The 27,516-nt window shown below is 43.1% G+C and overlaps 1 protein-coding gene across 1 annotated transcript; it reads left to right on the top strand.

Annotated features, from left to right (window-relative positions):
- PWP1 (PWP1 homolog, endonuclein) lies at positions 12,143 to 27,192 on the top strand. Its single transcript, XM_021386540.1, has 15 exons — positions 12,143 to 12,279; positions 12,371 to 12,429; positions 13,829 to 14,010; positions 14,418 to 14,503; positions 15,841 to 15,937; positions 16,470 to 16,580; positions 17,267 to 17,397; positions 18,316 to 18,389; positions 20,376 to 20,472; positions 21,395 to 21,456; positions 22,584 to 22,695; positions 23,180 to 23,270; positions 24,399 to 24,520; positions 24,943 to 25,048; positions 25,736 to 27,192. The coding sequence occupies exons 1-15, from the start codon at positions 12,214 to 12,216 to the stop codon at positions 25,849 to 25,851; spliced, it is 1,512 nt and encodes a 503-aa protein (XP_021242215.1). The 5' UTR covers positions 12,143 to 12,213; the 3' UTR covers positions 25,852 to 27,192.

Below are 27,516 nucleotides of genomic sequence, written 5' to 3'. Positions count from 1 at the left end.
ATGGACTCTGTATCAACCCCAGGGGAGCACTGCCAGCTACAGGCCTCCAGCTAGACTGCACCACTGATCATAACCCTCTGAGCTCTGCCAGTCAGCCAGTTCTCAGTCCACCCCACCATTCACTCATCTATCCCACACTTCCTGTGCTTACCCATGAGTAGGGTATGGGAGACAGTGTCAAAAGTCTTGCTGAAGTCAAGTTAGACAACACCCACTGCTCTCCCTGCATCTACCCAGCCAGTGATGATACCATAGAAGGCTATCAGATTGGTCAAGCCTGATTTCCCCTTGGTGAGTCTATGCTGACCACTCCTGATAACCTTCTTTTCTTCCACTTACTTGGAGATGATATCCAGAATAAGTTGTTCTATCACCTTCCCAGGGACAGAAGTGAGTTGGACTGGCCTGTAGTTTCCCATCTCCTCCTCCTTGCCCTTTTTGAAGACTGGAGTGACACTGGCTTTCCTCCAGTCACCTCTACTACTCTCCGTGGCCTTTCAAAGATTAAAGAATTCAGGGATTAAAGAAAACTATGTTAGAACTTTCTTACCTCCTGTTTCTGGCTAAATTACAATTAAATCTTGAATTATTTAAGACCTATTTGTACACACTGACCAAGATGGTATTTGCTTCCTGATTGTGTGTCTCTGAGTTTTGCGGCAAGCTGCTGTACAGCTCTGTTTACTGTATCAGTGGGGATCAGATACACCTGAGCATTATGCATACAATAAATAAGCAAATCCCATTCCCAGCAATGCACGATATTGGTTCTAGCACTCTCTTCATCATTATGTGGAAGGTTGGAGAACACATCTCTGCTGTTCACAGTCTCAAAATGAGATCAGTGCTCTTTCCCCACTTTTCTTGCTGCCAGCAGTAGAGGGCTTTGGATCCTGCATATTTTGAGTCCAAATATAATGAAGAACAGCAGGAAAAAAATGGAGATGTAGCGTTCTCCCACCTTCCACAGAGTAGCAGGTGGACTACTAGAGTGCCCTACAGTCCTGATTCATCCGAAAGCTTGTTGTAATACCACCCAGTTGTCTTCAGAGCAGGCTTTTTATTAGGTTGAAGCCTGGAAAGCATGTTAAGTCAAGTCAGGGCTGAGTGGCATTGTAAAGTAATTTGTTCTATATTGTCCAAGCTGTGAATTTTCTGCTGCTTTGATTTTAATTTGGTTATTACTAGGTGGGAAAAAAAGGTTAAGGATATGAAATATATTTTGGACTTTTCATCCATAGTTATCTTCGTGTGTTTGGATGTTCAAGAGAGAAAGATGGACAGTAAATAGATCCACAGGATATGTTATGAGGCGTGAAATCATGTTTCTAATGAGATTTCTTGTTAATGGCAGTCAGGCCTCCTTGATGTTAAGCATTAATGCAATATCCATTAGTGCAGCTAAACCTCCCTCCACTCCACTCCACTTTCCCAAAAGGGTTTCACATTTTACCTTGTTTAGCATTTATAAATATTTGATACTAGGTTCAGAAAGTAATTTACATGTTAAATGAAGGATATATGAATGTTCTAGGGAAAATACAAGTTGAGATTCTACTATAACCTCATTCACAAACCAAACATGAAAGCGTGATGAAATTTGCCCCATTAAAATTGCTGGAAGCCTTTTCATTGATTTTTCTAGTCTATGGATTAGGTCTATTTTCTATCTCTCTTTCATACTGTGTCACCTTTGAAGTCTTCTTGCAGCTCATGCTTCCCAAGCCAAATACGTATCTGTAATTAGGTCCTTAAATGAGGAAGAGGTCCTTCCTCTGTCATCCATTTCTGAAGGACTGGTTTTGTGTCTTTGTTTACCATTGGAAACAACGGCTGAGTGGGAAAATCCTGGTGCAAGTGTCCTGAAAAGACAGAAGAGCTAGCACCATCCCTGTGACAACTCTTTGCTTCCTTCATCCCTCTTCACATCCACTCCCACTTGTCTCTGAGATGTCTTTGATGTTAAAGATAGAAGAGAAAGATGAAAGCCAGAGGAACGGATGTGCTAGAAATAAGATGGTTTCTGGAATGGTGCAGAACCACCAAGTGAATCTTGATTTATTTATTTATTTTTTTCAATACAGATGTTGGGAAAACTCTTAATTTGTGTAATATAAAACCCAGGAATGGTTATGATTGTTTTGCATTTGTTACAATTGTTATAATTTTGGTTGGGTTTTGTGGTGTTATTTTTTTTTTTAAATCTTAGCAGAGTAGTTTTGTTTGCTGCCATCCATTTTTGGGGTTTTATGGGAAGATTTCTCTTCACTTTTTATTGAGAAACAAATGAAAGATCATACAACCCAACAGTAATTGCCAACAAAAAGCTATTGTCCTCCAGCCCACAAATGCAGCTCGAATACTGGCTTGTGGCTTCACAGACGTGCCTGAGGTCATCTACAACTAACAGCACAGGTGAAACTTTCCTCCCCTTTCCTTATCCTTTTCTGAATGTTCAACTTCTAAAATGCCACAGAGTCAGAGGATAGAAGTCGGATGGCAGATGTTTGTCAGCAGACCAAGAGTTTAGCTAAGAAAAATGTTCCTGGAACCAAACATTTCACCGCAAAAAGACAGATAGACATCTGTAGCTCATTCGAAGATGTCAGTCTCTTAAGTCTGCTTCTGAAAATCCCGTACTTGGCGCTGCTAATACTCCTGAGCAGACTGTTCCACTGAAAACGTGGGGCACTTGGAAACAAAGCAGGAGGAAATGTATACAAATAGAGCAGCTCAGCCATGACTTGAAATGATAGTTTTGTCCACCGTGTTTATAACTTTATCGCTGGTTTAAATTGTTCTTCTTATTATATTTCTCTTGATTTATTTTTATTTTTATTTTAATATGAACATATTTTTCCCTGGAATATAATACCTTCAGTCAGCTGGATAGGAAAGCTTTACATGTTCTATCACATAATACAGTCTTTAGCATAAATGTTGGAAAAACTCTGAAGGAGTGTTTTTGTCCGCCTCATGTTCTTTTAAACCCCATTTGGTCTGATGCTAATCCTTTTAAAATCTCCAATGAGATTAAGATTCATTTGTCATTGCTGAATGTCATTTTGTTAACGCTGTACAAATGCAGGAAGGCAGATGAAAGCAGCAAGCTCTTTTTTGTTATTGTATTACTCTGAAAAAAAGGAGAACTAATCAGATCTTTGCTTCTAGTGTAAAATGCTCCTTGTAGCTTCAGAGTACGTGTGCAAAACCTCTGCTTTGAATGTCTTGTTAAAATTGAGCTATGAAATGGAGGAAAACGGTGTTTGAAAAGATCTTTGAAAAGCTTACCTCCAGTGGTGCTGAACACACACTTCGTAAACTCTCTCATGAAGTCGGTGGGAATACAGCAAGGTTGCAAGGCTTTTTAGTGCACTGGCAGATAGAATTGCTCACTCGGTCATCCCCACAGCTGTGGTTGGTACACCATAAAGGCTGAAGGCCAAACCCTGCTGCCACAGAACAGCCCTACTTCAGCAGGGATCACAGACGTGTACTTAAGTTACATTCGTTAGCTGCACAATTTTGAGGTTTCTGCCAAACAGAAATGGGAGAGGGTGGGCTTTCCTTGTGCTCATTGATCACAATCTTTGCGTTTCCAATGACTTTATTGGAAGCATCTTATATTTACGTGCTGCAGAATGAGGCCTTTGTGGGGTGGGAAAGATTTTTACGAATTTAGACCTGCCTGAGAAAACATCAACCATTCTAATTTTAGACAATTTGCATTCCATACCCATCTGCTTAGTGGATCAGTCTGATGTTTACTGTTTTGTGTTCAGAAAATTACATTTGATCTTTTTTTTTTTTTTTATGTTTCTTTGAGGGCATTGCCTGCCATCAGCTTAATGTAAAATAGTGCCAAGGACTAAAAACATACCCTTAGGGCCAATCTGGGTAGCTTCACGTGCCACAAACAGCCCCATCCAAAGCAAGGAGAGCTGGACTGGGCACATGAACTGCAACCCCTATGATGTCCAGTTGCTTCACTTCCATCCTGCTTCATTTCATAGAGATTGATGACTTCCTGGAGAAAAAAAAACAACACATGTTGCCAATTCACCCCGTCTAAAATGTGCTGAAGACAAAAAATATATATTAGATGTGACTGTAGTCTACTAAATTCAGTCTGGTGCGTAGGGAGAACTCCAAGGGAAAGTAAAGGGAGTCTCCATTCCAAAGCTTGCAGAACAAAGCCTACATAGCGAGCTATGACAAAATGTCAACTTTGTGTAAACTCTTCTGATGAGTTTGTATAAAAGTTTGTAAGAAATCTTCACTGGAACACACCAGAGAATAATAAACTTGCACCTTGATAGAATAGCTTTATTTGTATATACTCTATGTAAATTTTTAACCAGAGGAGACGTAACATTCCTTGTACATATCTGACTAGACCGGGGGCAGTGCTGTGCACTGCTGTTTAGGAGATCCAGTTTCTCCCTTCTTGGGTTTCCAACTGTAAAGGCTGCAGGAGACTGCTTGGAACCAGGCAAAACATAGGATGGATAGATGCTCACCACTCACTGCCCATGAACGTAGGAGTAGGATTGGAACAGGCATTGGCTATGGAGAAGATTGCTTGCCTCCACTCCTGGCTAAAGGACAAGTGCTTCCTTCGCCGTCATCTCCAGCAGAAGTGACTGAGGGTTTCGGATGGTGTGGAGAACATTCAGAGCCCTGTTTGAATCATTTCGTATCAACCTGGGCTTACATGGAACCCACACTGCCTGTGTAACATGGGAAGGAAGGTCCACAAAAAAGCAGTGTGTACATACATCTACCTATCTGTCTGTCTATCTAATATTCCAGTGTTTCTGTATTGAATGGTTTCAGTAACCTGTAAACAAGTGATTGCTCCTGTTGTGTTACTGCTTTGAAATTCTTTGCATGCGCTCCAGCATATAATTCTTCAAGAAAAGAAATTATACATATTATATATATATAATGTAGCTTGCAAAATATTCACGTTGAAGAGCAATGTTTTGTGCAAATTGTACATTTATGTTGTGAGCAGTATTGCAATATGAACTTTTATTAGTTGTTGGCATTAAAACATGTTTTTATCGATAGTAAATTTGTCACATTATTTTTGAGCATATGTATGCATCCCAAGCTTTCAAACTCAGGCATTAGATCAACTACTGAGGGAGACTTTTCTGTGCAGTAGAAATAGTGCAGACTTACAGTAAATAGGCAGGTAGGCGAATCCCACGCTGTTTCATGCCTGTTGCAAGGCTGATTATTCACAAGGTCTGTCAGGCCAATACTTCTCTTTTGTCAGTGCTGGAGTTTGTGTCAATAGGAGGATGCTGTTGCCCTCACCTTTAACAGAAGTAAAACCCCAACCTAGCAAAGTGCTTAATTCCTACTGCCCTCTGCCTCTGCAGGTGCTTTAATATACATACAGTGAGGTGCAATGAGGACCGAAGAAACTTCCGATTTCCCATCGGATAGCAAATGTTATAAGAATTTCAACTGTCCATGCTATGTAGTTTTCAATGTAGGGGCTAGATAAAAGTGTAACACCACTATGGCTTTAGGAAAGCAACAGTGTTTGGAGCTTGACCTTAAAACTTTTACCTGCCTTCTGAACATCATTGGTGGCTTTGTTTGCTCGGTGTTTACCTCTGAGAAATGTATGCTGTTGATTTAAATGTTTAATATATTGACTGCCTTTTTGTATATTTGTTATCATAAAGGTTTGGTTTCAATGCTAACAACTGTAGTCTATTTTCAGACTTTAAATTACATACAGTTCTGTATTTGGAAGGCAAAGTTATTAATGAATATAGCAATTTGGTATTTTATTCCTATTTTATACAGCTACCCCCATAGGTTATTATCAGATGGCAACAAATATTGCTAAACAGCAGGTGGAATTCTCTGGAGCGTGATAATGAGCCATCTCTGTTCAATAAAAATTCCATTGTTTTCTAGCCTAGGCGATGGCTGCTGTGAGTGTTTTTGTTGTTCCTTCTCCTGCTCAGGTGTTTCTCCATGTGCTTCACACAGCGGACCGGGGCTCTCCCAAGGAAACATCTCCCAGAAACCGCCTGTGTTCGGTGTTTCACATCTGGAAGATTCGGTGCTCCTACTCACTGCTGTCAGTGTGGCTGCAGTGCTTGTGAAGAAGTGACAAGGAGGCTATACCCAAAAATTGCCTGAGACCTAAGCTGTCAAAAAACATGCACGTTAAGACTTGGGTAATGGAGTGTTATGGTGCTTAAAATTAAGCATCTGCAGATGTATGGTAGCCAATCAGTTTGGGTTCGTGAGGACCCAAAAATCTGGGAGCTGGCTTTGTTACACAATAATCCTGCAAGCACAGACAAGTGGCAGATACCTATCACAAGCTTAACTTGCAGCAAACTGAGCTGCCTCCTTTTCTAAGGAGAATATTGATACAGGAACAGTTGAACGTTTCTGAGCATCTGAGCTAACTCTTCGCTGAGAAAACAGGTACGTTCAGACATACCAACTAACAACGTTGCTCTGGGTTCTCTGCAAACTCATCTGTTTTTGTTACAGTCAGTCCACATTTTTGGAGGGTTTGTGGGCAATCTTAATGCATAGAGAGTGAGGGCTTTGGCAAGCACTCACAGAACTAATCAAGATTTAGGACTGTCTTGCCCACTGCCATGTTGCCACCTCTACAGGACAGAAGGAGGTAGCAATGTCTTAAACCACCACTGGTACATACTGGGGCTTACCTGAGAGGAGCCTCATGTATAGTACAAACAGGACACTGCTGTCCGGAGTGACTGATGGAGGCCTACAAGTGGCATCAGCAGTAGAGGCCTCTGTGTAACATCAAAAAAAAAAAAAAAAAAAAAAAGATCATTATATGATATGATATATCTGAGTTTAACTAGTTTAAGTTAGATCATTCAGACAGTAACAGTGACATCTGAGAAAACAGTTTTAAAAGTCTGCACAGTGGCTTGTACAGGCATATTTCTAGGTGTGTAGCAGTATCAGACAAACATTTCCGTGTCAACAGAGCTTTAATGAAAGCTTTTGCAATGACTTTCATTTTTTCTAATGCATGTTTCAAGGGAGATGTTGCAGAATACAAGTACGGGCTGGCTGTCTCCAAGCTTTGTTACAAAGATCTAGGCCTGCAAGACAATAAGTCCATGAACCTACGCACACACCCTTGGAGCTCAGGAAGCTGCTGTACATAGCAAAGCCCCGCTGCTTCGCTAGAGCTTCTCAGCTCCTCTGCTCTACAAGCCCAGAGGTTTGTGTGAGGAGCTACGGTCTCTTCCTGAAAGCATGGATATTTGAAGCAAACAGTAATGACATATACTTAGAGGTTGGAACAGTGTGTCCAACCACAGAGACAAATGATTGTCCCATCTCTCATACTGCTCCCATGGTGCAGCACAGCTGGAGAGGTGGGAGCCTTCTGGTGTTCTCACAAGTGCATCTGTCTGTGGAGATGTGGTGTTGTCCTGACATGCTCGCACATGCCCCTTCCTTGCCAAGTGCTCGCTCACCTGTACATTGAAACAAAGGCACACAGGCCCCACTCCCCACTGTCTATGAGAACAATTATAGAGTAAAACTTGCATAACTTGGCAGAGCCTCAGTACTTGGAGCACTGCCAGCTGAGTTTTCCATACCCATATGTTTACTGACTTTCCTTTACTAGTGAATCCTTAGCATGTTGTATCCTTACTTTCAACTTTCTTCCTTCTCTGTGAGTTGGCCAAGAATGGCATGCCTTGACTGTGTCCACCTTCACATACTTCTTAGCTCTTCTTCTCTCCACTCTCATCTTTTCCTCTCTGCTGGATTTCTACCAATATATTTAAAGTCATTTTTCTCAATTGGGAGGCAAAAATGACTGTTCTCCACAGCCCGCATGCCTACCTCCAGCTTGCTGAGGGAGCACTGACTGCATTTCTCTCTTCATGTTGACTCCAGCAGTATCTCGCAGCAGTTATTGCTGGGATTATGGGATTCTTACATCCAAACTCTCAGCACACAATTTGGGAAAGCGGATGCTCCATAAGCAATACTTCTCATATAACATATTCACTGTTCCAATGAGCATTTAATGTCTTTTATGTGTATCTGGCTCATATTGAAATCATATTGCTAGACATAGTTAATTGATAAGGAAAAGATCTAGTTTCTTTCATAAAGGTAAGCAAATCTAAGATGTGGGAGGATAAGCTTTACACTAAGAATGCTTTATCTTCCAGTGTGAGGAGGTTGGTGATCTCCCAGAGAACTCTTTGAGGAGATGGTGGGTGAAAAAAAACACCAAAGCAGCCATGTTTCAACTATCTGAAAACTTAACTTTATGCCTAGCTATCAGTTCAAGAGTTTTTTTCCCTCCAGGCTATGCTGCTATGTGCAAGTAGTTTACTTGTCTCCCCTGACAAGATGCTGCCCTATTGAGATCTGATCTTCCTTTGGTTTCCTCCAAATTCATGCTCTTTATCTCACGGAAACACCCAGGGAATGCAAACAGAGAATCAAAAGGTAACCTTGAGGACTTTCGTGGCTACCCTTGGTATTTCAAAGCCACGAGTAAGTAGTTCTTTATGTCTGTCTTAAGTTAGAGTATTTCTTGATGTTGTGACTTTGCTTTTAGCTGTTCAGCATATCTGGGACTGCAACGTGTATTTTGCAGCCCTTCTGAGAAAAGAGATTTTTTTTTTGAGTGAGGTGGCATGCTTAGTCTATCAGTCCCTTTACTCTCTTCTCATCTGAAGAGGTCAGCTGAACCACAGCCATAAGCCTACAGCATAACTTCTCAAAACATAGAAAATTCCCTTTGTTTTCTTGCTCTCAGCCTGTATGATTTGCAGTATGCACCATTTCATGGCCTTATAGTACCTTCCAGCTGTCATATTAGAAATGCTTACTGTGTCTGGCAGTTTCACAATTCAAGGTATTTCAAGACCTTTGCGGAGACTTGGACACTGGAGCACCCTCTCTGCAAATGTTCAAGTAACTCCTGGAAAGCCTGCAAAAAAATAAAGCTGGCACCAGTGGCTTCTGCATCTCTTCTTCACCAGCCAGCTCCCTTCTCTCCTCCACCCTTACTCAGTGTGAAGAGTAATACTGTAGCTCTCCGGGCTCCTTGACACATCCCCCCCAAAAGAGGCTGACCCTTCCTTTCAGAGGACCCATTGATTTTTCTGACTGACACCATTTTTCTTGACCTGGTAAATTCATGCCAGAACAAAAGGTCTCCTGCTTAGCTGGGTTCCATCACCCAGCTGAATTTATCTGAATGTTTTTGATGCCACCCAGAACAAGACACACACACATTTCCTATTGATGAGAACTATCTGGCACTTTCCTCCTCAAATGAAAAGCAGAAGGTTGGGGTGGGTCAAATGCTTCAAATTCTGCATAAGCAGATCCAGAAATAGGGACAGTTATTTAGTGCTTTTCACTTCAGATAGGCAGGAGGTGCTGACACCAGAAGGGGTGACTAAACTGAGACAGTGAAACTCACTGCTGTCAAGTCTCGCCTTACTTTGCAGAGATCCCTCAGGAGAAAATGAAACTCAGTTCTGCTCATACCATGCTAACAAATGCATCTAAGACAGATTTCAGGTACAAACCAGCTCTGGGGGAGACATACTGCCATGTTTGACTGATCACTGATGCAGGGGGAAGCCTTTAAGTTTTCGAAGCTCAGGTTTAGGAAAGATCTAAGGCCAGTCCAGAACACACTGTAGCATGGGGATGTTTGATAAGCATTCTTGTTAGGAAACTCTCATTGACATGGGACCTGAACTTGGTCCTTGCACACTTCCTGGGACAGCAATTGGAGCCCTTGTCTCCTGTTGTATATATCAGTCTTCAAGGCCATTTCCTACACCCAGCAGCAATTCAGACTTCTGACAGCTATACATCATTCTTCCTAGCTGGGACAACTTTTTAGTTTTATCCCACATTTCCCCCAATGGTTGTATCAGAATTCCATCCAAACTAAGAAATAAACTTCTGCTTTCTCCCTTAAGCCTCACACCTCTGTGGCCGAGTCATCTTTGGACACTAGATAACAAGAAGATCATTTTTACTGTAGTGTTACAGCCTGAGACATGCTGGCTGCTTCCTTGGGGTGTGTGGGCTGTATCGCACTAGAGCTCAGTCACTGTCCCAAGTGACTGCAGGGAGCTTCCTGCCTGGGGCAGCACTCTTTCAACTCCATCTCTGTAATTGCCAAGGCACTGTAGAACAATGATGCATGCAAAAATCAGCCCACTGGTCTTTCTATTCTTAAGAAAACTGAGGACCAGCTCCACATCTCCAGCAACTGCATAACAGACAGAAGTGTTGGAATTATTCAGTTTTTATGGACTGGCTCTTGAAAAATAATTTACTATTAACTGTAGTTTTGTAAACTGTAATCCATATGCAGATTTGCTACCTATTTTCCTTCCCTCATCCATCTTTAGATCTCTTTTCTGATTCTTCTGCTGTTTAGTATCACCACAGAATATTGCTATTTTGCAGTTAGGTTTGTGCTGGGAGGGAAGGTAGAGCATGTGTGCCCCCTCTGGGTATTGCTTTGGTAAAAACAGTTCTGGCTCAAGGGTTTGTTGTACAACCATCCAGTGTAAATGTACATATCTTTAAAAAACACATCCAGGAGCCACATTCACTGGAAAGTAACCTTTCTTCTCTTGGCTGCTGAGCACTTCCTTCTGCCTGTCCTTTGGGGATAGCACTGGCTTGCGCGAACCTTCCCTCTGAATCTGGAGGAAGACTGGCAGTGAAACTGTAGCCAACCCATGTGTGGGAGGACAAGAAGGATTTCTTGAACACTGTAAGAGTTGACCAGCAAAACAAATCACAACAGCAAAAAAAGAAAAGCGTACCAAAACACAAGGCTGGTAATTATCTTTCTGTCAGTCCCTACCACAGACCCCAGGCTGGATGAGGATGCACACGCTACAAGGAATTGACAGCCAGCTACAGTTTTTGCCTCGATTTATTTTGCTTCTACATTAAGACAAAATACAGAAAATGGGTGAAATGAACCAAGGCACGCAGCAATATTTTGATAATTATTTGCCTCTCATGCCAGAACCACAGAAGAATCAAACTGAAGAAAATGCTACAGTGGTGCTGTCTAGGGATGTGGATTAAGTGACGTGGCCACCCTGCATGCCAATCTGAAATTCAGCTGCCAAGTCCTTGAGTTCTACCACGATAAATGCTCCTGCCCCTAACCCTGGGTACCTGGACACTGGCACAGGTTGCCCAGCGAGGTTGTGGATGCCCCCTCCCTGGAAGCACTCAGGGCCAGGCTGGGGCTTTGAGCAACCTGGCCTAGTGGGAGGTGTCCCTGCCTATAGCAGGGGGGTTGGAACTAGATGATCTTAACGGTCCCTTCCAACCCAAACCATCCTACGGTTCCATGATTCCATATGGAAAAATGGCACCGATATTCACTGACACTTGCTGAACATGGATGGAGACCAAACAGTGGCTGTGAGTGTAGTGGTGCGTTTCAACATTGGTGACAGTGACACGAAAGACAAGCCACGTTCCAGCCGGCCACACAGATGTTGATAAGCGCAGCATGCAGGCTCTGGTTCATCACTGGCAAAAATGCATAGCCACTGGTGGTGACTATATTGAAAAAGTGCTTCACAACTGAGAATTTGCTCTATCAACCAGTGTTACTGTGCTCCTTGTAGCTGTTACAATTTCCATGCAAATAGACAGGAGGCATTACTTTCACCGTAATCTACATATACCCCCAAATACTCAGTGAGCTAGAAGCTTGCCGTCAGCGTGCTGCGCAGAGCCCAGGGCACGCATGCATGCATGCTGATACACGGATAGATCCTAGTGCTAAATCACCGGGGTTTTTATTGTTTTGTTTCACTGAGGCTCTAATTGGGGTGGATTACCACTGGAATACTTCAGCGCCGAAGCATAACACCACGGGGAAACACAGCGGGAAGCCGCACAAAGCACAGTACACGCTACCGTTACCGAGCGGGCAGCGGGACGCTAGCTAAGCCCGGCCCCAGAGGACCGCCCTCGGCGCACCGCCACCATTTCCCCGCCCGCACACACCCGAGGGAGACGACCACACCCCCACTTCCGGTCCATCCGGCGCTCAGATATGACGTCACCACCAAGTCCCCGCCCATCCCCCTCCTCTCCCTCTTACGTCACTCAGCGCGCCCGCTCGGTGCGCCGCGGCCCTGCGCACGTGCCGCCGCCATGAGCTGCCCGGTGACGTGCGCCGCCTGGGTGCGCCGCGGCGTTGCCAAGGAGACGCCGGACAAGGTGGGGGGCGGGGCGGGGCGGGGCCGAGAGACCCCCTGAGGGATTCCCCTGTTCCTCCCCCCCCCTCACGGCGTTGTGTGTCCGCCCGCAGGTGCAGCTCAGCCGGGAGGAACTGAGGCGGCTCGTCGGGGAGGCCCGCGGCCGGCTGCGGTGAGCGGGGACCTTGGGGCGGGGGGGCGGCTGGGAGGTGGGCAGCCCTGGGAGCTGGGGGGGCCCAGGGGAAGGTGGTGGCGGGGCTCCTTGGAGGAGGAGGTGAGCGTTCCGAAGTCATCGTAAGCGTTTGGGAGAGGCTTCCCTTGTGCTGATTGCTCGTAGAATTAAGGTTGGAGGAGATCTCTGAGATCACCCAGTCCAACTGCCAGCCCATCCCCACCATGCCCACTGACCATGTCCTCAGTGCCACATCCACACGTTTCTGGAACACCTCCAGGGACGGGGACTGCACCACCTCCCTGGGCAGCCTGTGCCAGTGCAGCACCGCTCTTTCTGAGAAGGCATTTTTCCTCATATCCGCGCTGCAGACTGAACCATTGCCTTGAAAGTTCAGAGTTCTCAAGATGTTGCAAACTTTGCTCCATAAGGAGTGACCTGCAACAGGCCCCTGCACAGGGAGCTTTATGTTTTATTGTCTTCTAATACAAGTATGGGAAGCATGAGAAAGTGTAGTCTTAAAAATCTTGAAGAAATGCAAATGTCATCACTCATGACAGGGCCTATGGGCGAGGGGAATAAAAGGGAAGGGAGGAATTAGACACAAATGCAAACATACGGAGTAGAGGTTGAAAAAATTGTATTCACAGGGAGAAGACAAGATAAAGGATTTAGACATGCTGAAATTTTGTTTGACGGAATTCATTTGAAGCCACACTTAGTCACAGAATAACAGAATATCCTGAGCTGGAAGGGACCCACAAGGATCATCAAGTCCATCCCCTGGCTCCACACAGCACCACCCAAAATCCAAACCCCGTGTCCAAGAGCAGTGTCCAAACTCTACTTGAACTCCAGCAGCCCAGGGCTGTGCCCACTGCCCTGCGCAGCCTGTTCCATGCCCACCGCCCCCTGGTGCAGAACCTGTCCCTAACCCCCAGCTGTCCCTCACCCGACACAGCTCCGTGCCCTTCCCTCGGGCCCTGTCGCTGTCACAGAGAGCAGAGCTCAGCGCTACCCCTCTGTTCCCTGTGAGGAGCTGCAGCCGCCATGAGGCCTCCCCTCAGCTCCTCTGCTTTGGGCTGAGCCAGCCAGGGCTCTCAGCTGCTCCTCATACACCTTGCCCTCACACCCTTCACCATCTTTGTCAGCTCTCTTCTGAGAATATGCAAGAAAGAAACTTCATCGCTATTCTCAGGCAGCCTGAGAAAACAGTGACTTGTATTTTGGGAAAGGATAGGAAGGGAGTGGATAGATTTCCAAATGACTGGCGTAAAGGTTGAAATACAGTCTGTGTGAAACGCCAGGACTCTGTGTGCTGAAACCTTCCTGGCAGGCTGATGTGCAGTCTCCCAGAAGCATTCTGTCTGGGTTTCTCAGGGGGTGTGTCTTTAAACAGGGAGAGCGCTGATGGCAGCGATGAAGATCAGGGCCAGGCAGCGGATGGCATGGATGTTGCCATTGCTGAAGGGGCTGAGTCGCCTCCTGACAATGAAGAGCAGGAGGAAAGTGCTGAAAAGCTGACTGATGATGAACTGGCTGAGTATGATTTGGACAAGTATGATGAAGAGGAAGATGGAGGTAAGAGAAACTGGAAGGTCAGATATGCGTTGTAAGCTAAGAACCTTCTTTGCTTCTTTTTGTGCTTAGGACATAAGAATCCTAAAACAATCTAGTGCTTTGCTTAAAGTGCTGAAAATTCTCAGTTTGAATTCTTTGCTTGTCCCAGTTTAGAAAGTGATTTAGTGGTGAAATAACTCAGTGTCCTGCTCCTCACTGCTAGTACTGAGCGGTGTTGGTAGGGCTGTTGTTCCCCCTGCTGTTGTGTTGGAGCAGAGCAGCACTGATCAGTGGAGCTGGCTGAGGCTCTTGAGTTTGAAACTTGGAAGTTCATTTAGCCCACTTCTGATACTTTACAATGCAGGGATTGGTGTGGGACTTGGTTGGTCATTGGCACATATAAGAAGTATTCTGAAATTCCCACCTAGGTGATACCAAACTTGGAGAGACTTTGGCTGGTCTGGCAGTATATGGGAGCAATGATCAGGATCCTTATATTACTCTGAAAAACACTGTAAGTACTATAGAAACATTAAATATCTTAAACAGCATAAACTTACAATTCATTTAGATTTTCTGCTCTACCAGGCTGCCTTAGGGTGCTTGCAGTCCTTTAAAAAGTTTGCCAGATTTGTGCTCAGACAGAGCTCTTTTCTTTTAAGGGACTGCTTTGTGCAGTCCCCTTTATGTGTGCTTTTTATGTTTAAATTGGGTGTTGAGGTGGACCAGCTCATGATTTAAGACGCGTACTTCTGTATGTGGAGCTGGCTTGTGAGCTAGCTAATAGGACTAGGAAAATGCCTGAAGAAATAACAAATCTCAGAATCTCAGGTCACTGTTGACCCAGATAAGATGACTTCCCAGTCTGCATGACTCCTACGTGTTCCTTCCAGCCAGATGAACTCAGGCTACTTTAGAAAACAATTGAAATGTGAAGTAATGATGGCTTGAAGAAGTACATCCATGTTTGTTAAGGATACTTTCTGGTGCTTCAGCATGTGTTTTGTTGTTCTTGGTGTTTACTGCCTCCACTGTTGAAGAGTTAAGTACTGTACAGTATGAATTGGACCAATTCAGAGAATTGCAGTATTCAGTAGATTGCAAGTATCGAAAAATGCTTGGAGTGAATGAAAAAGAACGTATTGAAAGCTTGCAACGTGATGCCCAGAAGGTCTCCCCGTGCATTGTTAATTTGAAGGATGGCAGTCTGTGTAAGACTGCTGACTTTAACGTACAGTTCCTAGTTTTCCACTAACAAAAATGCCCTGAATGCCTTCCATTCCTCGGTAACAAGGAGGACTGAATGGAGGCTGCATCTGTTGTGGTGCGGCTGAGTGCCGGTGTAGCTGCAGGCAGTACTTCTCTGGAACTATTTTCCAGAATGTGGACAGTGTTTTAATGCTCTGGGAATTGCTTCCTGCGTGTGAGGAGCAGCGCCACAGTGTCTTTAGTATGCAGACTGTTGTTATGTGATGTAAATGCTCAAGGCACGAGAGCCAAAGGGAAATAAGCTACAAATGTGAGATCTTGGTGGTGATGTTCTTTCGGTGATGGGTTGCATCGCGGTAGCCTCAAAAGATGGTCTCACAAAACATTTCTCTAAATCCAACTACAGCCACGTAAATGCTGTCTCTATGGTAACTATTCAGCCTCCCCATGACAGAACTTGGTTCTGCCTTTCTGCATTTACCACTATGCGATGCTTTTGGGTGGGTGGGCTGCTGCGTGTTGGTTTGTGAATGTTTTCTGTAATGGTTCAAAATTGTTACAGATTCAGCCTTTAGAACCTGTGCAGTTTTGTGTGTGTATGTTCTTTGCTTAACGTGTTGTCCTCTCCTTTTCACCGTTCAGGATCAATACGAACAGGAGGACTTTTTGGTTAAGCCCACTGACAATCTTGTCCTCTGTGGCAGAGTCGATAAAGACTACTGTAGTTTGGAGATCCATGGTAAGTAATGTAGGATTTGTGCCTCACAGAGAAACCTGTTTTCTTTTTTCCATATGGTTGTCTAGAAGGTGGGGTTGTTTTTTGGAGTCTTCAGCTTCCTCCAAAGTGAAAACTGTTGCTCTAGTTTCCCAAGTTATTGACTTTATTTCTTTTTCTTAGTTACAGACTCTATAAAATGAATGTTTCAACCTTCGTTAATGTCTCCTCGTGTAGAAAATGATGATCATGGGTACAGAGCATTTATATTGAAGTGATTCTTAAAGTCGTGTACATCGTAATATCTAAATGTTGCTAACTTTTCACTTACTTCTCTAAAGTACACAGGAGAGTGTTAGTTTGTTTTGTAGGATTTTGTGAGCTGTAACATTAGTACTTTGAGGCAATGGCTTCTACTTTGAAGCTCTGAACATACTGGAAATTTGCATTCCAGTTCTTTGGAATTTAGTGCTTGCCATGTCTTCTTTCTGCAGAGGTGAGCTGGTTTTGGTTGCTTGCTTTTCCTCTTCACTGACGTCACATATATCTTTTTCAGTTTATAATCATGAAGAAGACTCGTTTTATGTACATCACGATATTATCTTACCTGCTTATCCGCTAAGTTTGGAGTGGTTGAATTTTGATCCTAATCCTGAGGAGTCATCAGGTAAATGACAAAGGGTACTGTAATTGTCATGTAAAAGTACTTGGACTTGAAAAGCTCGTAAATATCATGTTGTTACTAAGTAGTTCCCTCCAGTGAATCTAAGAAATAAACTCAAGATGTTAAGAGGGAAAAACTGAAAATCTTTTTTTTTTCCTCATTTGGTGATAGTTGTGTTAGTGATGCTGGTGTAACAAGTGATGTAACTAAAATATTGGTTTAATTAGGAATAGTTAAGTTACTGTTAATTAACAGAACATGGCAAACTCTGATCTGTTTTTTTTGTTTGTTTGTTTTTTTGGTTTTTTTTTGACATTTGCACGTGAAAGGTTTCAAATTCATTATGGCCAGCACAGTTGCAAGGTTTATATACGTTTATGTTTTTGGTAACCTTTCTCCTGTGGTGCTTTAATAGGGCTCGTTTGAACAGTCACTTTTTACCGAAAGGGAAGAGTACTAAAGAGCACATCAGTTTGTTTTTTTTTCTTCTGGCAGAGTCTGCTTTCAGCAGTTTTAAACTGCTCCTTGTCAGTTACAATAATCAAAAGTGTTCAAACAGAAAATTCTGGCACATAAATGGAAATTTTACTTAAAGAAGTATGCAGCATCTGGGTTGCCAGATATCCTGTTTTGTAACTCTAAATGTGATTGCCTTTGTTGTTGGTTTGGTTTTTGGTGTATGTGTGCAGGAAATTATGTTGCAGTGGGTAACATGACCCCAGTTATTGATATTTGGGACCTTGACATAGTGGACTGCTTAGAGCCCGTCTTTTCTCTTGGGAGCAAGAAAGAGAAAAAGAAGAAGAAGAAAGGAAAGAAAGTAAGTATTGGTTGAACGGAGGGAACTTAGAGCAAAGATAACATTATTACTATTTTCCTGCAATGAAAGTAAAAAAAAAGCTATAGGCAGCCTGGTTTAATTCCCTCTGTTGTGTTGAAGGATGGTGTCTAGACAGGTTACGGAAGATAATGTCCTGGTTGTATACAGGTGGCTGAAACTGCTATTTGCCTGTGACTCAGGGATTTGAAAAGGCAATGAGCAATAAAGGACAAGGTTTACTCTAATAAAACACAGCTAGTCCGGATTCACCTCTGTTAGCTTTATCCATCTGAAATGGAAGCATGTTTCAGGTAGTCATCCAGATAATATGGCATGTGTACTTAGAGGCACACCCAGAGAGTGACTGAGGTATCAGAATGGCTGTTAAAGATAACCATTCTTAAATGGTACTTCAGCTTTAAATGCTCGTTTCTCTGTGCATGGGTAGCTAAAGCCTGGAGGAAAGAACAGAGGAAGAGTGGGATAACTTATGGGTGGTTTCCAGTTGCTGTCTCAGAAAACTCCTTCGAAGCTTAATCATTTAAAATTAGAATTTGTAGGAGCTGGTAGTTAAAGGACCAAAAGTGCACTTGATTGGGAAGAGAATGAGCAAAATGCCAGAGGTGTTTAGAAAGAAGCTGGAAAATCTGCATGTTAGGCAGTGGAAATGTTATTTCTTCTTCTGTAGCCTGAAGGGAGTAGCTGGTTCCGTGAGCTCTCCCGCTGTGAATGGAGCAATCTGAGAGCTGGGGTGAGAGAAAGTGCTACAAAAAGCCTTGCTGCAGCAAGGAAGAATAATTTAAAAAGTGTAGTTGTTTGTGAAGGCATTAAGGAGTTCGTACTGGTGTGTTGTGCTGCTTGATTTCCATTGACGCTGTAACATTCTGAAGTCTGTTTGTGCTGTGTCTGCTTATGCAGGGTTTATCTCAGGATGGGGCGGTGGAAGGACACGCTGATGCTGTGCTTGATCTCTCATGGAATAAACAAAGCAGGTAAAGGAGTATTTCAACAACAGTGCTTGGGTACAAATTGGCTCAGTTAATTAGGCATGCTTTTTTCGCTAATTCAGAACCTTACGAAGAATAGCGCTGGACTTGAAGGCAGTTCTGAAATGAATCAATTCTCAAAAATATATGCCTGTTTTAAAAAAAAAACAAAAAACTAGGACACCAGATTTCTTCTTTTTTTAAAATAAATATTTATATACTGCTGCAGATCGTTTTTATTTCCAAGTTGTCCAGATGAGGGCTGGGCTAAGGTGGTTCCAAGCCATTCGATAAAGCAGCTGCATTTTAGCCAGATGAACAAATTGGAATAGCACAAGGTTTGGGCCAGTCTGCCAGTGACCTAAAACACCATTTCGGAGGATCGTAGAATCATAGAATGGCTTGGGTTGAAAAGGACCTCAAAGATCATCGAGTCTCAACCCCCCCTGCTGTGTGCTTGGTCGCCAGCCACTAGACCAGGCTGCCCAGAGCCACGTTCAGCCTGGCCTTGAATGCCTCCGGGGATGGGGCATCCACAACCTCCCTGGGCAACCTGTTCCAGTGCGTCACCACCCTCTGTGTGAAAAACTTGCTCCTAATATCTAACCTAAACCTCCCCTGTCTCAGCTTAAAACCATTCCCCCTTGTCCTATCGCTATCCACCCTCATAAATAATAGTCCCCCAATGGAGGATGGCGGTATCTTTACAGAAGGTAGTCCTTGCTGTGTATTTTTTTTCCTCTGGCTTTTTCCATAGAGGTGTGAAGAGAAGAGACTGTAAAAGCCCTCATAGCACAGCTATAGAAACACCTCTGACTTGTGGGAATTACCTTTTGCCTGAATGAGTTAGCAGTAAAGTAGTGCTGCTGAAGGAACACAAAGCTGGCATATCTTGAGGGAGAGGTTAAGGATGACGTGCAGACTGGAATAAAGAACCCCCTCATTATTGCTTACGTAGTTTTTAATGAGTCGGCTGTTGAAGGATTCTTAGAATGGGCCCTGAAGCTGTCCCAGAGATAGATTTTTTTTTTTTTGTTTGTTTGTTTGTTTGTTTTAATATTTTTTCCTGCTGTCATAAATGTTTCTGAAGATGCACGCGATCAATTCTGCATTCTCTGGTCAGCAGGTGTCAGCCTTTACTTAAAGTTCCTTGTTATCTAGGCACCAGTGGTGGAAGCACCCTCATAGATATTCAATAAGTGTACAGAGGTTGCACTCTTACCGTGTGTTGTCTGTTGTTCTTAAGTTGTACGCACGCACAGTGTGATATCGTTCCATCAGTCTGACTCAGACGTAACTTTCATATTACTTAGAAGTGATTGTCTTGTGATAGCACAGAGATAAGTCGCAAAATTACAGCGACAAGAGTTGAAGTGTCTGGAATTTACAATGCAGTAATATACTGGGTTATCAACTCCATGATTCTGGTAGAGCTTTCAGGAAATAACACATGTACAGTGTTGGGTCCTTATTAGTTACATAAGCACTCAGATGCTGGAGAGTAAAGTATTTTGTTAAAAATAGGTTTGTCTGGCTCTTGGCTGCAGGCATATGCTAACAAACCTGAGTTGCATTAGGTAATGCTGAAAAGTACCACCTTTACGTCAAAGTGCTTGAAAGCCTTTCTCACTTTGTTTTGCTTAGGAAGTCTTCCAGTAAATTTTATTTTTAAATGCTGTGGGGAGAGAATGCAAGCAGATCTTTAATTGCAACTATATAGACCAGTGTACTTGTGGGTGCCCCATCCCTGGAGGCTCAAGGCCAGGTTGGATGGGGCCCTGGGCAGCCTGAGCTGGTGGGGGGCAGCTCTGCCCATGGCACAAGGTGGGGCTGGGTGGGCTTTGAGGTCCCTTCCAGCCCAAACCATTCCATGATTCTTTGATACTTGATCTCCAAATCAGATTCTCTGTGTATTTAGGATTTCTGACCATTATTAGTTTTCATCTCCGTAAGATTTTTTTTTTTAAACCTTACCCTTTTGCGTATTATCAGGAATGTTCTGGCAAGTGCTTCTGCTGACAGCACTGTGATTTTGTGGGATATGTCCGTGGGCAAGCCAGCAGCCAGCCTGACTCTACACACAGACAAGGTACGTAATAATCACTGTATTTTTTCCAATGTAAAACACAGAAAATTACTGCAGTTTTTCTGTAGCTGCTCAGGACTGAACCCGTAGAACAACAGCTCTGTAGTTTTCCAACCAACTGCGCAGAATTCTTTTTAAACTTCTGAATCGGCTGCTTTTGCAGACAACACTATTTGGTTTCAGAAGTGTTAATTAACTTATCCGTTCGAAAATCTAGGGAGACTTACAGCAGTTTCTTGGTTTGTTGCTGTTGTTTTTTTTTAATGCCTTTTGTGTAAAAGCCCAGAAGGTTGGGAATCTAATAGTGCTGTTGTGAAGCTACAAAGAACAGGTCTCTGAGCGGAGATCAAACTAAGCTTTGCTTAAGGAAAGGATGAGGGTTGCCTACAGTTTGTTCTAGGTAAGAAAGGTTTAAAATAAACGATACCAATGGATATCTGGGAAATGAATTAACCTTGTAATCAGAATGTGAAAGTTAGTTATTCACGGCTATAACTTTATTTTGCTGTTAGCAAAGTCACTGCCTTTGGCAAACTCGTGATTTTGTTGTTGTCGTCGTTCTTTTACCTCTTCATCTTACATTTTTAATGCTTGGGGCAGAATGGAGGTATGTGGTTCAGTTCGCTTATGAGAAGTCTGAGTATCAGAAAACGTAATAGGAGTTCTTTGGGGAAAGTGTTGTGGGTTTTTTGTTTGCTTGTTTTGGGGCTTTTATTGTATGCAGTGTTTGTTCAAAGGAAGAACGTGTCTCTGCCTTCTATCTTCAAGAAATGTTTAGATGTTGTATCGAGGGACGTGGTTTAGTGGGAGATATTGGTGATAGGTGGACGGTTGGACTGGATGGTCTTAGAAGTCTTTTCCAACCTTGGTGATTCTATGATTCTAACTCAATGCTTTTTCTTTAATAACATCTCCTGTCATCTAGGTCCAGACATTGCAGTTTCATCCCTTTGAAACTCAGACCCTTATTTCGGGATCTTACGATAAGTATGTCAGGGTAATATTTCCAAATGTTACACTTAGCTCAATATATTAATACCCATCCTAAGCCTATTAATTTGCCTCACGTTTTCTTTTAATTTGCTTTTAAGAGAGCTAGATTGGAGTAAGGCTGTTACTTCTTTCCAATAAGGTAGCCAGATTTGTACGTGGCCAAAATACAGCTTTCTTTCCCTCTTTCTCAGCTTAGCCAAGTATTTTAACCATCTGGACTGAAATTTTCTGTGCCAGGCATCTGCTCCAAACTGAATTTATTTCTTAATTTGTCTTTATGTCTTTTCTGCAGTAGAAACGTGCTTCTGCTCAGCCCTGTGTAAACTTCTCTGGGCTTTCCCAAGCTATAACACTAGGTTGGGCTTTATGTTGTCCGGCTTGTGTTATTCACTCGTTACATCGGAGAAAGACCTTGTGTTGTTGGGAGCTGCCTTCCGTCCACTTCATTTCATTGGCTTTAATTAAAGGACAGGGTGGGGATGGACTACGCTGCGGATGGTGGTTGCAGTGGGCTGTTGTGCGAGTGACACGTTCTCTCCTTTCTTGTGCTTGCATCTGGGCACTTTGTGGGTTTGGGCAGATTGTGCCACTGCTTGGCTGATCGTGTGCCCCTAAAGAATCCCAAAAAAGCCCTCAGCTCCCTTCTGCTGCTCCTCCTCCTCACAGTAGCATTTCCCCAGCCACTTTTTTTGATGAACACAGGTTTGAAAACGTCTGCATACATATCACGAATCGATTTCTCAAGTAGAGCATTATTTTTGAACAGCAATTAGTTAACTTTATTAAAGTCTGTTCGTAATTAAGTGATATCTTTGTCTAATTATGGTCTCCTATGTAATAAGTATCGTACACGTTGATTGAATTTGAGATCAACTCAGTTTCTCTACAGAGCTGCTGAATGTAACCAAGCTGTCACTTTGAAGTTTATGTAAAAAGCTTGTGCTTACCTGAGAGGTTTTCAACATCTGTTGAGTTAGAACACTAAGTATTAAAGTTGTTTCCATTTTTAATTTCTGAACTGCAGTTTACAGGCACCTTCTGTAGATGCCAGTGGTAAAATGAACTTCACAGAGCTGTGTTGTGATTTTGCTTTTTTTCCTTTCCTGCCTGTTTTCCCATAGATCAGCTGTGCTGTACGATTGCAGAAGCCCACAAGATAACCATCGAATCTGGCGGTTTAGTGGTCAGGTTGAAAGAGTAACTTGGAATCATTTCTCACCTTGTAATTTCTTAGTGAGTATACGCTCTTCTCTTCTTGGCCTGCTGGCTGTTTCATTTAACCTGCGCTTTTGTGTTTTCCCTCAGTATGATTACACTTAACCTTGCACAGGTCTGGGGGGCAGCTGTTAGATAGCTCCAAAGTTTGCACTGGGTTTAGAGATGAAAAGCTCGGTATTTCAGTGGTGAGTACAAGATCTGACCTCAGTAGTGCATCTGTCTTCAATTCAAAATACAGTTGAAGAAATCTGTATAGGATCAAGATTTCCACATATGTCACTGCGGCGTAGTTTATATAGACGGAACAGTTCAAGCTCCAGATGGATGAAGTCTGACTTTGGAGGTGCAGAACGATGTACAGGGGAACGTGTCTTGCTAAGAAGCAGTCTGAGTCTGTCTCAAATGACAGAGATTTAATAGGGAATGGGTGTTTCTTCATAGAACATTTTTAAACAAATGACCACAGCTGTTTGTTTTTTAAGTATTGTGGTTTCCTTAGGCAAGCACAGAGGATGGCTTTGTGTACTGTCTGGATGCTCGCTTTGATAAGCCGCTGTTTACTCTGAAGGCTCATGACGAAGAAGTATCAGGTACGTTGAGTGTGTGTTGTGTTTACCCCAGTGGTAAGGCTTATCTAGAAGATGTCTTCAGTTGATACGACTGAGGTGGTGGTGATTCCTTGCTTAACAACAACAACAAAAAAAGCAAAAACCAACTTGTGCATAGTAATAGTGAGTTGCTGGCCCATGAAACCATCTGTGCTGAGAAACACAGAATCCCAGGATGGCTTGGGTTGGAGGGGGCCTCAAAGCCCACCCAGTCCCACCCCGTGCCATGGGCACAGTTGCCCCCCACCATCTCAGGCTGCACAGGGACCCATCCAACCTGGCCCTGAACCTCCAGGGATGGGGCACCACAGCTTCTCTGGGCAACCTGTGCCAGCACCTCACCGCCCTCTGAGTAAAACATTTCCTAATATCTAAATGTCCCCCCTTTTTGTTTACACCATTGTAAGCAAAGTATTTTAACAACAGTGAGTTTTTCTCAGTGAGTATTGTGAAGATTAAGCGCATCAAAACAGATTTGTTCATCTGGGATATGCTCCCTTTGCTTTTTGGGGTGAGAAAGGAGAAAAACTCTAGAGTCTGGTCCAGAGCTATGAAGTAGAACATTTACCTTCCATATCCATAATATTTTATACTGGCATTTCACTCTGGTGGTGACTTAGATGTAGCACGTGGGAAGATTTTCATGTTCTCTGCTTTAGACTCCTTGAATTATTTGACCGGTGTCGGAACTTCTAAAAAGCAACTTGAAGGAAGTACTTGATTAGGTGCTCAAAATGAGATGATGTCAGTGTGTCCCATCATCTTGGGATGGCTAAAGAAATGGGCTTGAATGAAGAATAAATACCTGGGGAAGCCAGATTATGTTAAGTGAGAAGCACAACAACAGTATCTCTGTGCTGTTACTGTCATTAAACTGAGAGGCAAAATAGGCCTATGTCAAGTTTGTTCGCTCTCAAAAGGTTTTTACTTCTATCCCTATAGGGAGCAGTGCTTGCACAAAACTGTCATTAACGTTTTCCTTCATTTTGCTGGAACTGAGTGTAGTGTGAGAAGAATATTAGGCTTGTTCTCATGCTTTCCCTCTAAATGTATCCTCATCTCTGAAGCAGTGATTGATTGATGCTCTTACACTGATGTGTTATCTTCCAGGGCTACAACTAAGCAGTCAGGTCAAGGGGTGCCTTGTGACATCATCTGCTGACAAATACGTGAAAATTTGGGATATCCTGGGAGGCAAACCAAGTTTAATCCATTCCAGGGATATGAAAATGGTAATCTTCATTGCTTGCTTCCACGAAGGTGTATTTATAACTACTGAATCTGTTTGCTAATTTAAATCTTGTTTTACGTAACATCTCAACAACAACAAAAACCCCACATCTATGTACTCTGGGTAAAACATTCTCATTACAACGCAGTATTCAGTTCAAGATATAATTGGCAGAATGCTCTGCAGTAGAACTGTTAGTTCTCCAGCATGCATCTTTGGTGTTCAAGATGAATATATTATTTACTGATTGTAGTTAACAGCTCTTAAAATGATTTCGTAAGGACACAAAGTCGAGTTTCAAGAAACTAAGAGCTTCTATTTGTTAAAACTTGCCCAGCGAAAGTATTTTTAGATGATAAAATCATTTTAAGATGCTATTTAGGAAAAAAAATATATAAAAATCTCTTTCTTCCTCCTTCCCAGGGTGTTCTCTTTTGTGCAGCTTGCTGCCCTGACTTCCCATTTGTTTTTGCCTTTGGAGGAGAGCGAGAAGGGCTGCGTGTCTGGGATATAAGCAGCATTTCTGCAGGTAACATTCTCACTTCCTGGGATCTTGAGGCTCTGCTCCCAGGATGTATCTCTATATTCAATAACTTGGCGTGGCCCTGAGTGAAACTGTAGTTTGATACTTTTAAAGAAGTACCCAAAGACTGGATGTTTTCACACTATCAGCTTAAAAAATCTTTTTTCATCCTGGAGAAATTTGCCACAGTTTATTTTCTTGTAACTGAAATATAATACCTCATTTCTCATAGTCTTCCTTTTTTTCTTAATGTTCTTGGTGTAAACAACTACTGCAGAGGTGAGGACGGGTTTTGATCAGTTGTCTTAGTTACGTGTAGCTAAATGGTGTGAATTTTTTGAGGCTTTTAAGAGCTTGGTGGAACCCAGAGAGACTAAAACCAGAAATAAATAATTTAAACTGTTTTGCTGTACAAAACATCCATTTCACAGCGCTTAGTAAAGGAATTACGCACAGGGAAACATCTAGAGATTCTGTGAGGGAGAAATACCATGACTTGTAATTCATTTATCATACATGGGGAAACATTGTTCTGACGTGTAAGCTTAGAACTCCCTGCTCTGGGTAATGGGGAAGGCTTTGAAACTGCATCAGGGGAGGATTTCCACTCTGTTATGTTGCCTTGCTGTACTTGCTGTAGTGCTCTTGTCTCTGGGAAAGTAACATGTAAGCAATCCCTTCCTTGTGTTGCAGTGAATGAAGTTTTTGGAAACCGAGAGAGACTTGTTCTGGCTGGTGCAAACTCTGTGGCTTGCAGCTCCTTGGCAGGTAGTAGCAGCAACAGTTCAGAGACGGCGATGGAATCATGATGGACCAAACCTCACAAAATCAGAGTAACTAAAGGGACTCCAGCTCAGGTGTATTCTACCAATTACCCTGTTCTGAGAACGCTCATGGAAGTGAGTCATGTCACACAAACTGCAGGCTTCTTTATCTCAAAGAAACGTGGACACGTGGTTCAGCTCCAAAATCAACACTTTCAAGTTCTGCCTCTCTCACCAGCTTCGAAAGACGGAATCACTTCCGTGTGCTTGAGTTCACAATCTCTGAATTAGTTGATACACGAGATGAAATTGTCACCAGAAAAGCATTCTGCTGCTGTCAGAGGTTTGTCCAGTACTGCAGGGAAGGTAAATAGCTCCTAATGGCATTAAGGAACAACGCTTTAGCAAACAGTTGTGTAAGGGCAGACATGCTGGGTGAAACGGGAGCTGTAAATAGTCAGATAATTTATCCTTAATTTGAGATGGGGTTGTCAAAATTCTAATACAGATTTTAAACTTTTTCATATTTAACTTTTTTTTTTTTTAATCTTAAGAGTATTTCTTGGGTAGTAAGTCTGAGTCCTGGAGTAGAATCCTGAAATGTATCACTTGAGATTGCCAAAATCAAACCAGAACCATCTCCTCTCTGTCCCACCAAGACCAAGTGTTTCCTTCCCCCTTGTTCCCTTTAAGTCAGGGGTTAGGTTGACACTCAATTTATAGCAGGAGGAACCTCATTAAGGCTTCTCACATTTAAAATGAGCACCCAGGTGCCTTACTGTAGACCAGAAGAAGTTAAATGGATACTCCTAATTCCTGTGAGGTGCTTCCCTTGCCACATAATAGAAAGCCTTTATTAAAGGCATCTGTTAAAGAGCTACTGCTGCAAAACCCCTAGGTATTAAAACAACTGCTCTCACAGTGGGGTCAGTGCACACAGTTTACAAGCTGTTACTGCTGCTTTCCCCCCCCCACAGCTCATTGTAACTAACTTACTCTGGTGATTAGCAGACAAATGACTGGCATAGACTGCCCTTGGGAATAAGTAGGGCTATAGGCTTCTGTCCCAACCCTTGAAATCAGTAAGTGCCTGCTTCTAACTTCCAGTCACCGTCAGAAGGCTCTTGCCAACATAAACGATTCTGTGGTGCCAGTTCAGCTGGTCCCAGTCTGGCGCCAGGTGCTCAGAATGGTTCTGCAGGAACCGTCAAACAAGATCTTGGATGCACCAGGAGCCCTGCCCCAATCTGCCAGGCACCTGTGAATGGGTTTGTGAATCTGAAGGAGGTGAAAGCACCAAAACCACCTCTGGTCAAGTGCTCTGCCCTGAAAAGCTGCAAGCTTTTCCGAGCTTTCATTTGAAATAAATGTCTCACGTTAAGCTCATTGAGGGTAGTTGTTTCTTTGCCTCTGTAAAGCTTGGCTCTGGCAGCTGCTTCTTGTTCTGAGAAATCGTGTCCCTGTAAGCAGGCACCTCTTCTCCCACCTCTCCCTTTCCCAAATAGAATCTCTCCACATGTCTCGGAGAAGTTTCTTAATTCACTCACTGATCTCAGAGGGCAAGCACGGTACACTTTTGGGTTTGAAGCAGGAAGCTCAAACCACACAAGCAGAGGCTTAAAAGAAACCAGGAAATAAATACAGTGTACAGGGAGAGGTACAACTGAAATGAGGCTGTTCGCGGCAAGAATGGTACAGGGGGATGACAGA

This window comes from Numida meleagris, chromosome 1 (assembly GCF_002078875.1).
Source record: "Numida meleagris isolate 19003 breed g44 Domestic line chromosome 1, NumMel1.0, whole genome shotgun sequence".
NCBI lineage: Eukaryota > Metazoa > Chordata > Aves > Galliformes > Numididae > Numida > Numida meleagris.
Note: the sequence above shows the minus strand (reverse complement) of the source record. Positions and strands in the feature narration are given on the sequence as shown.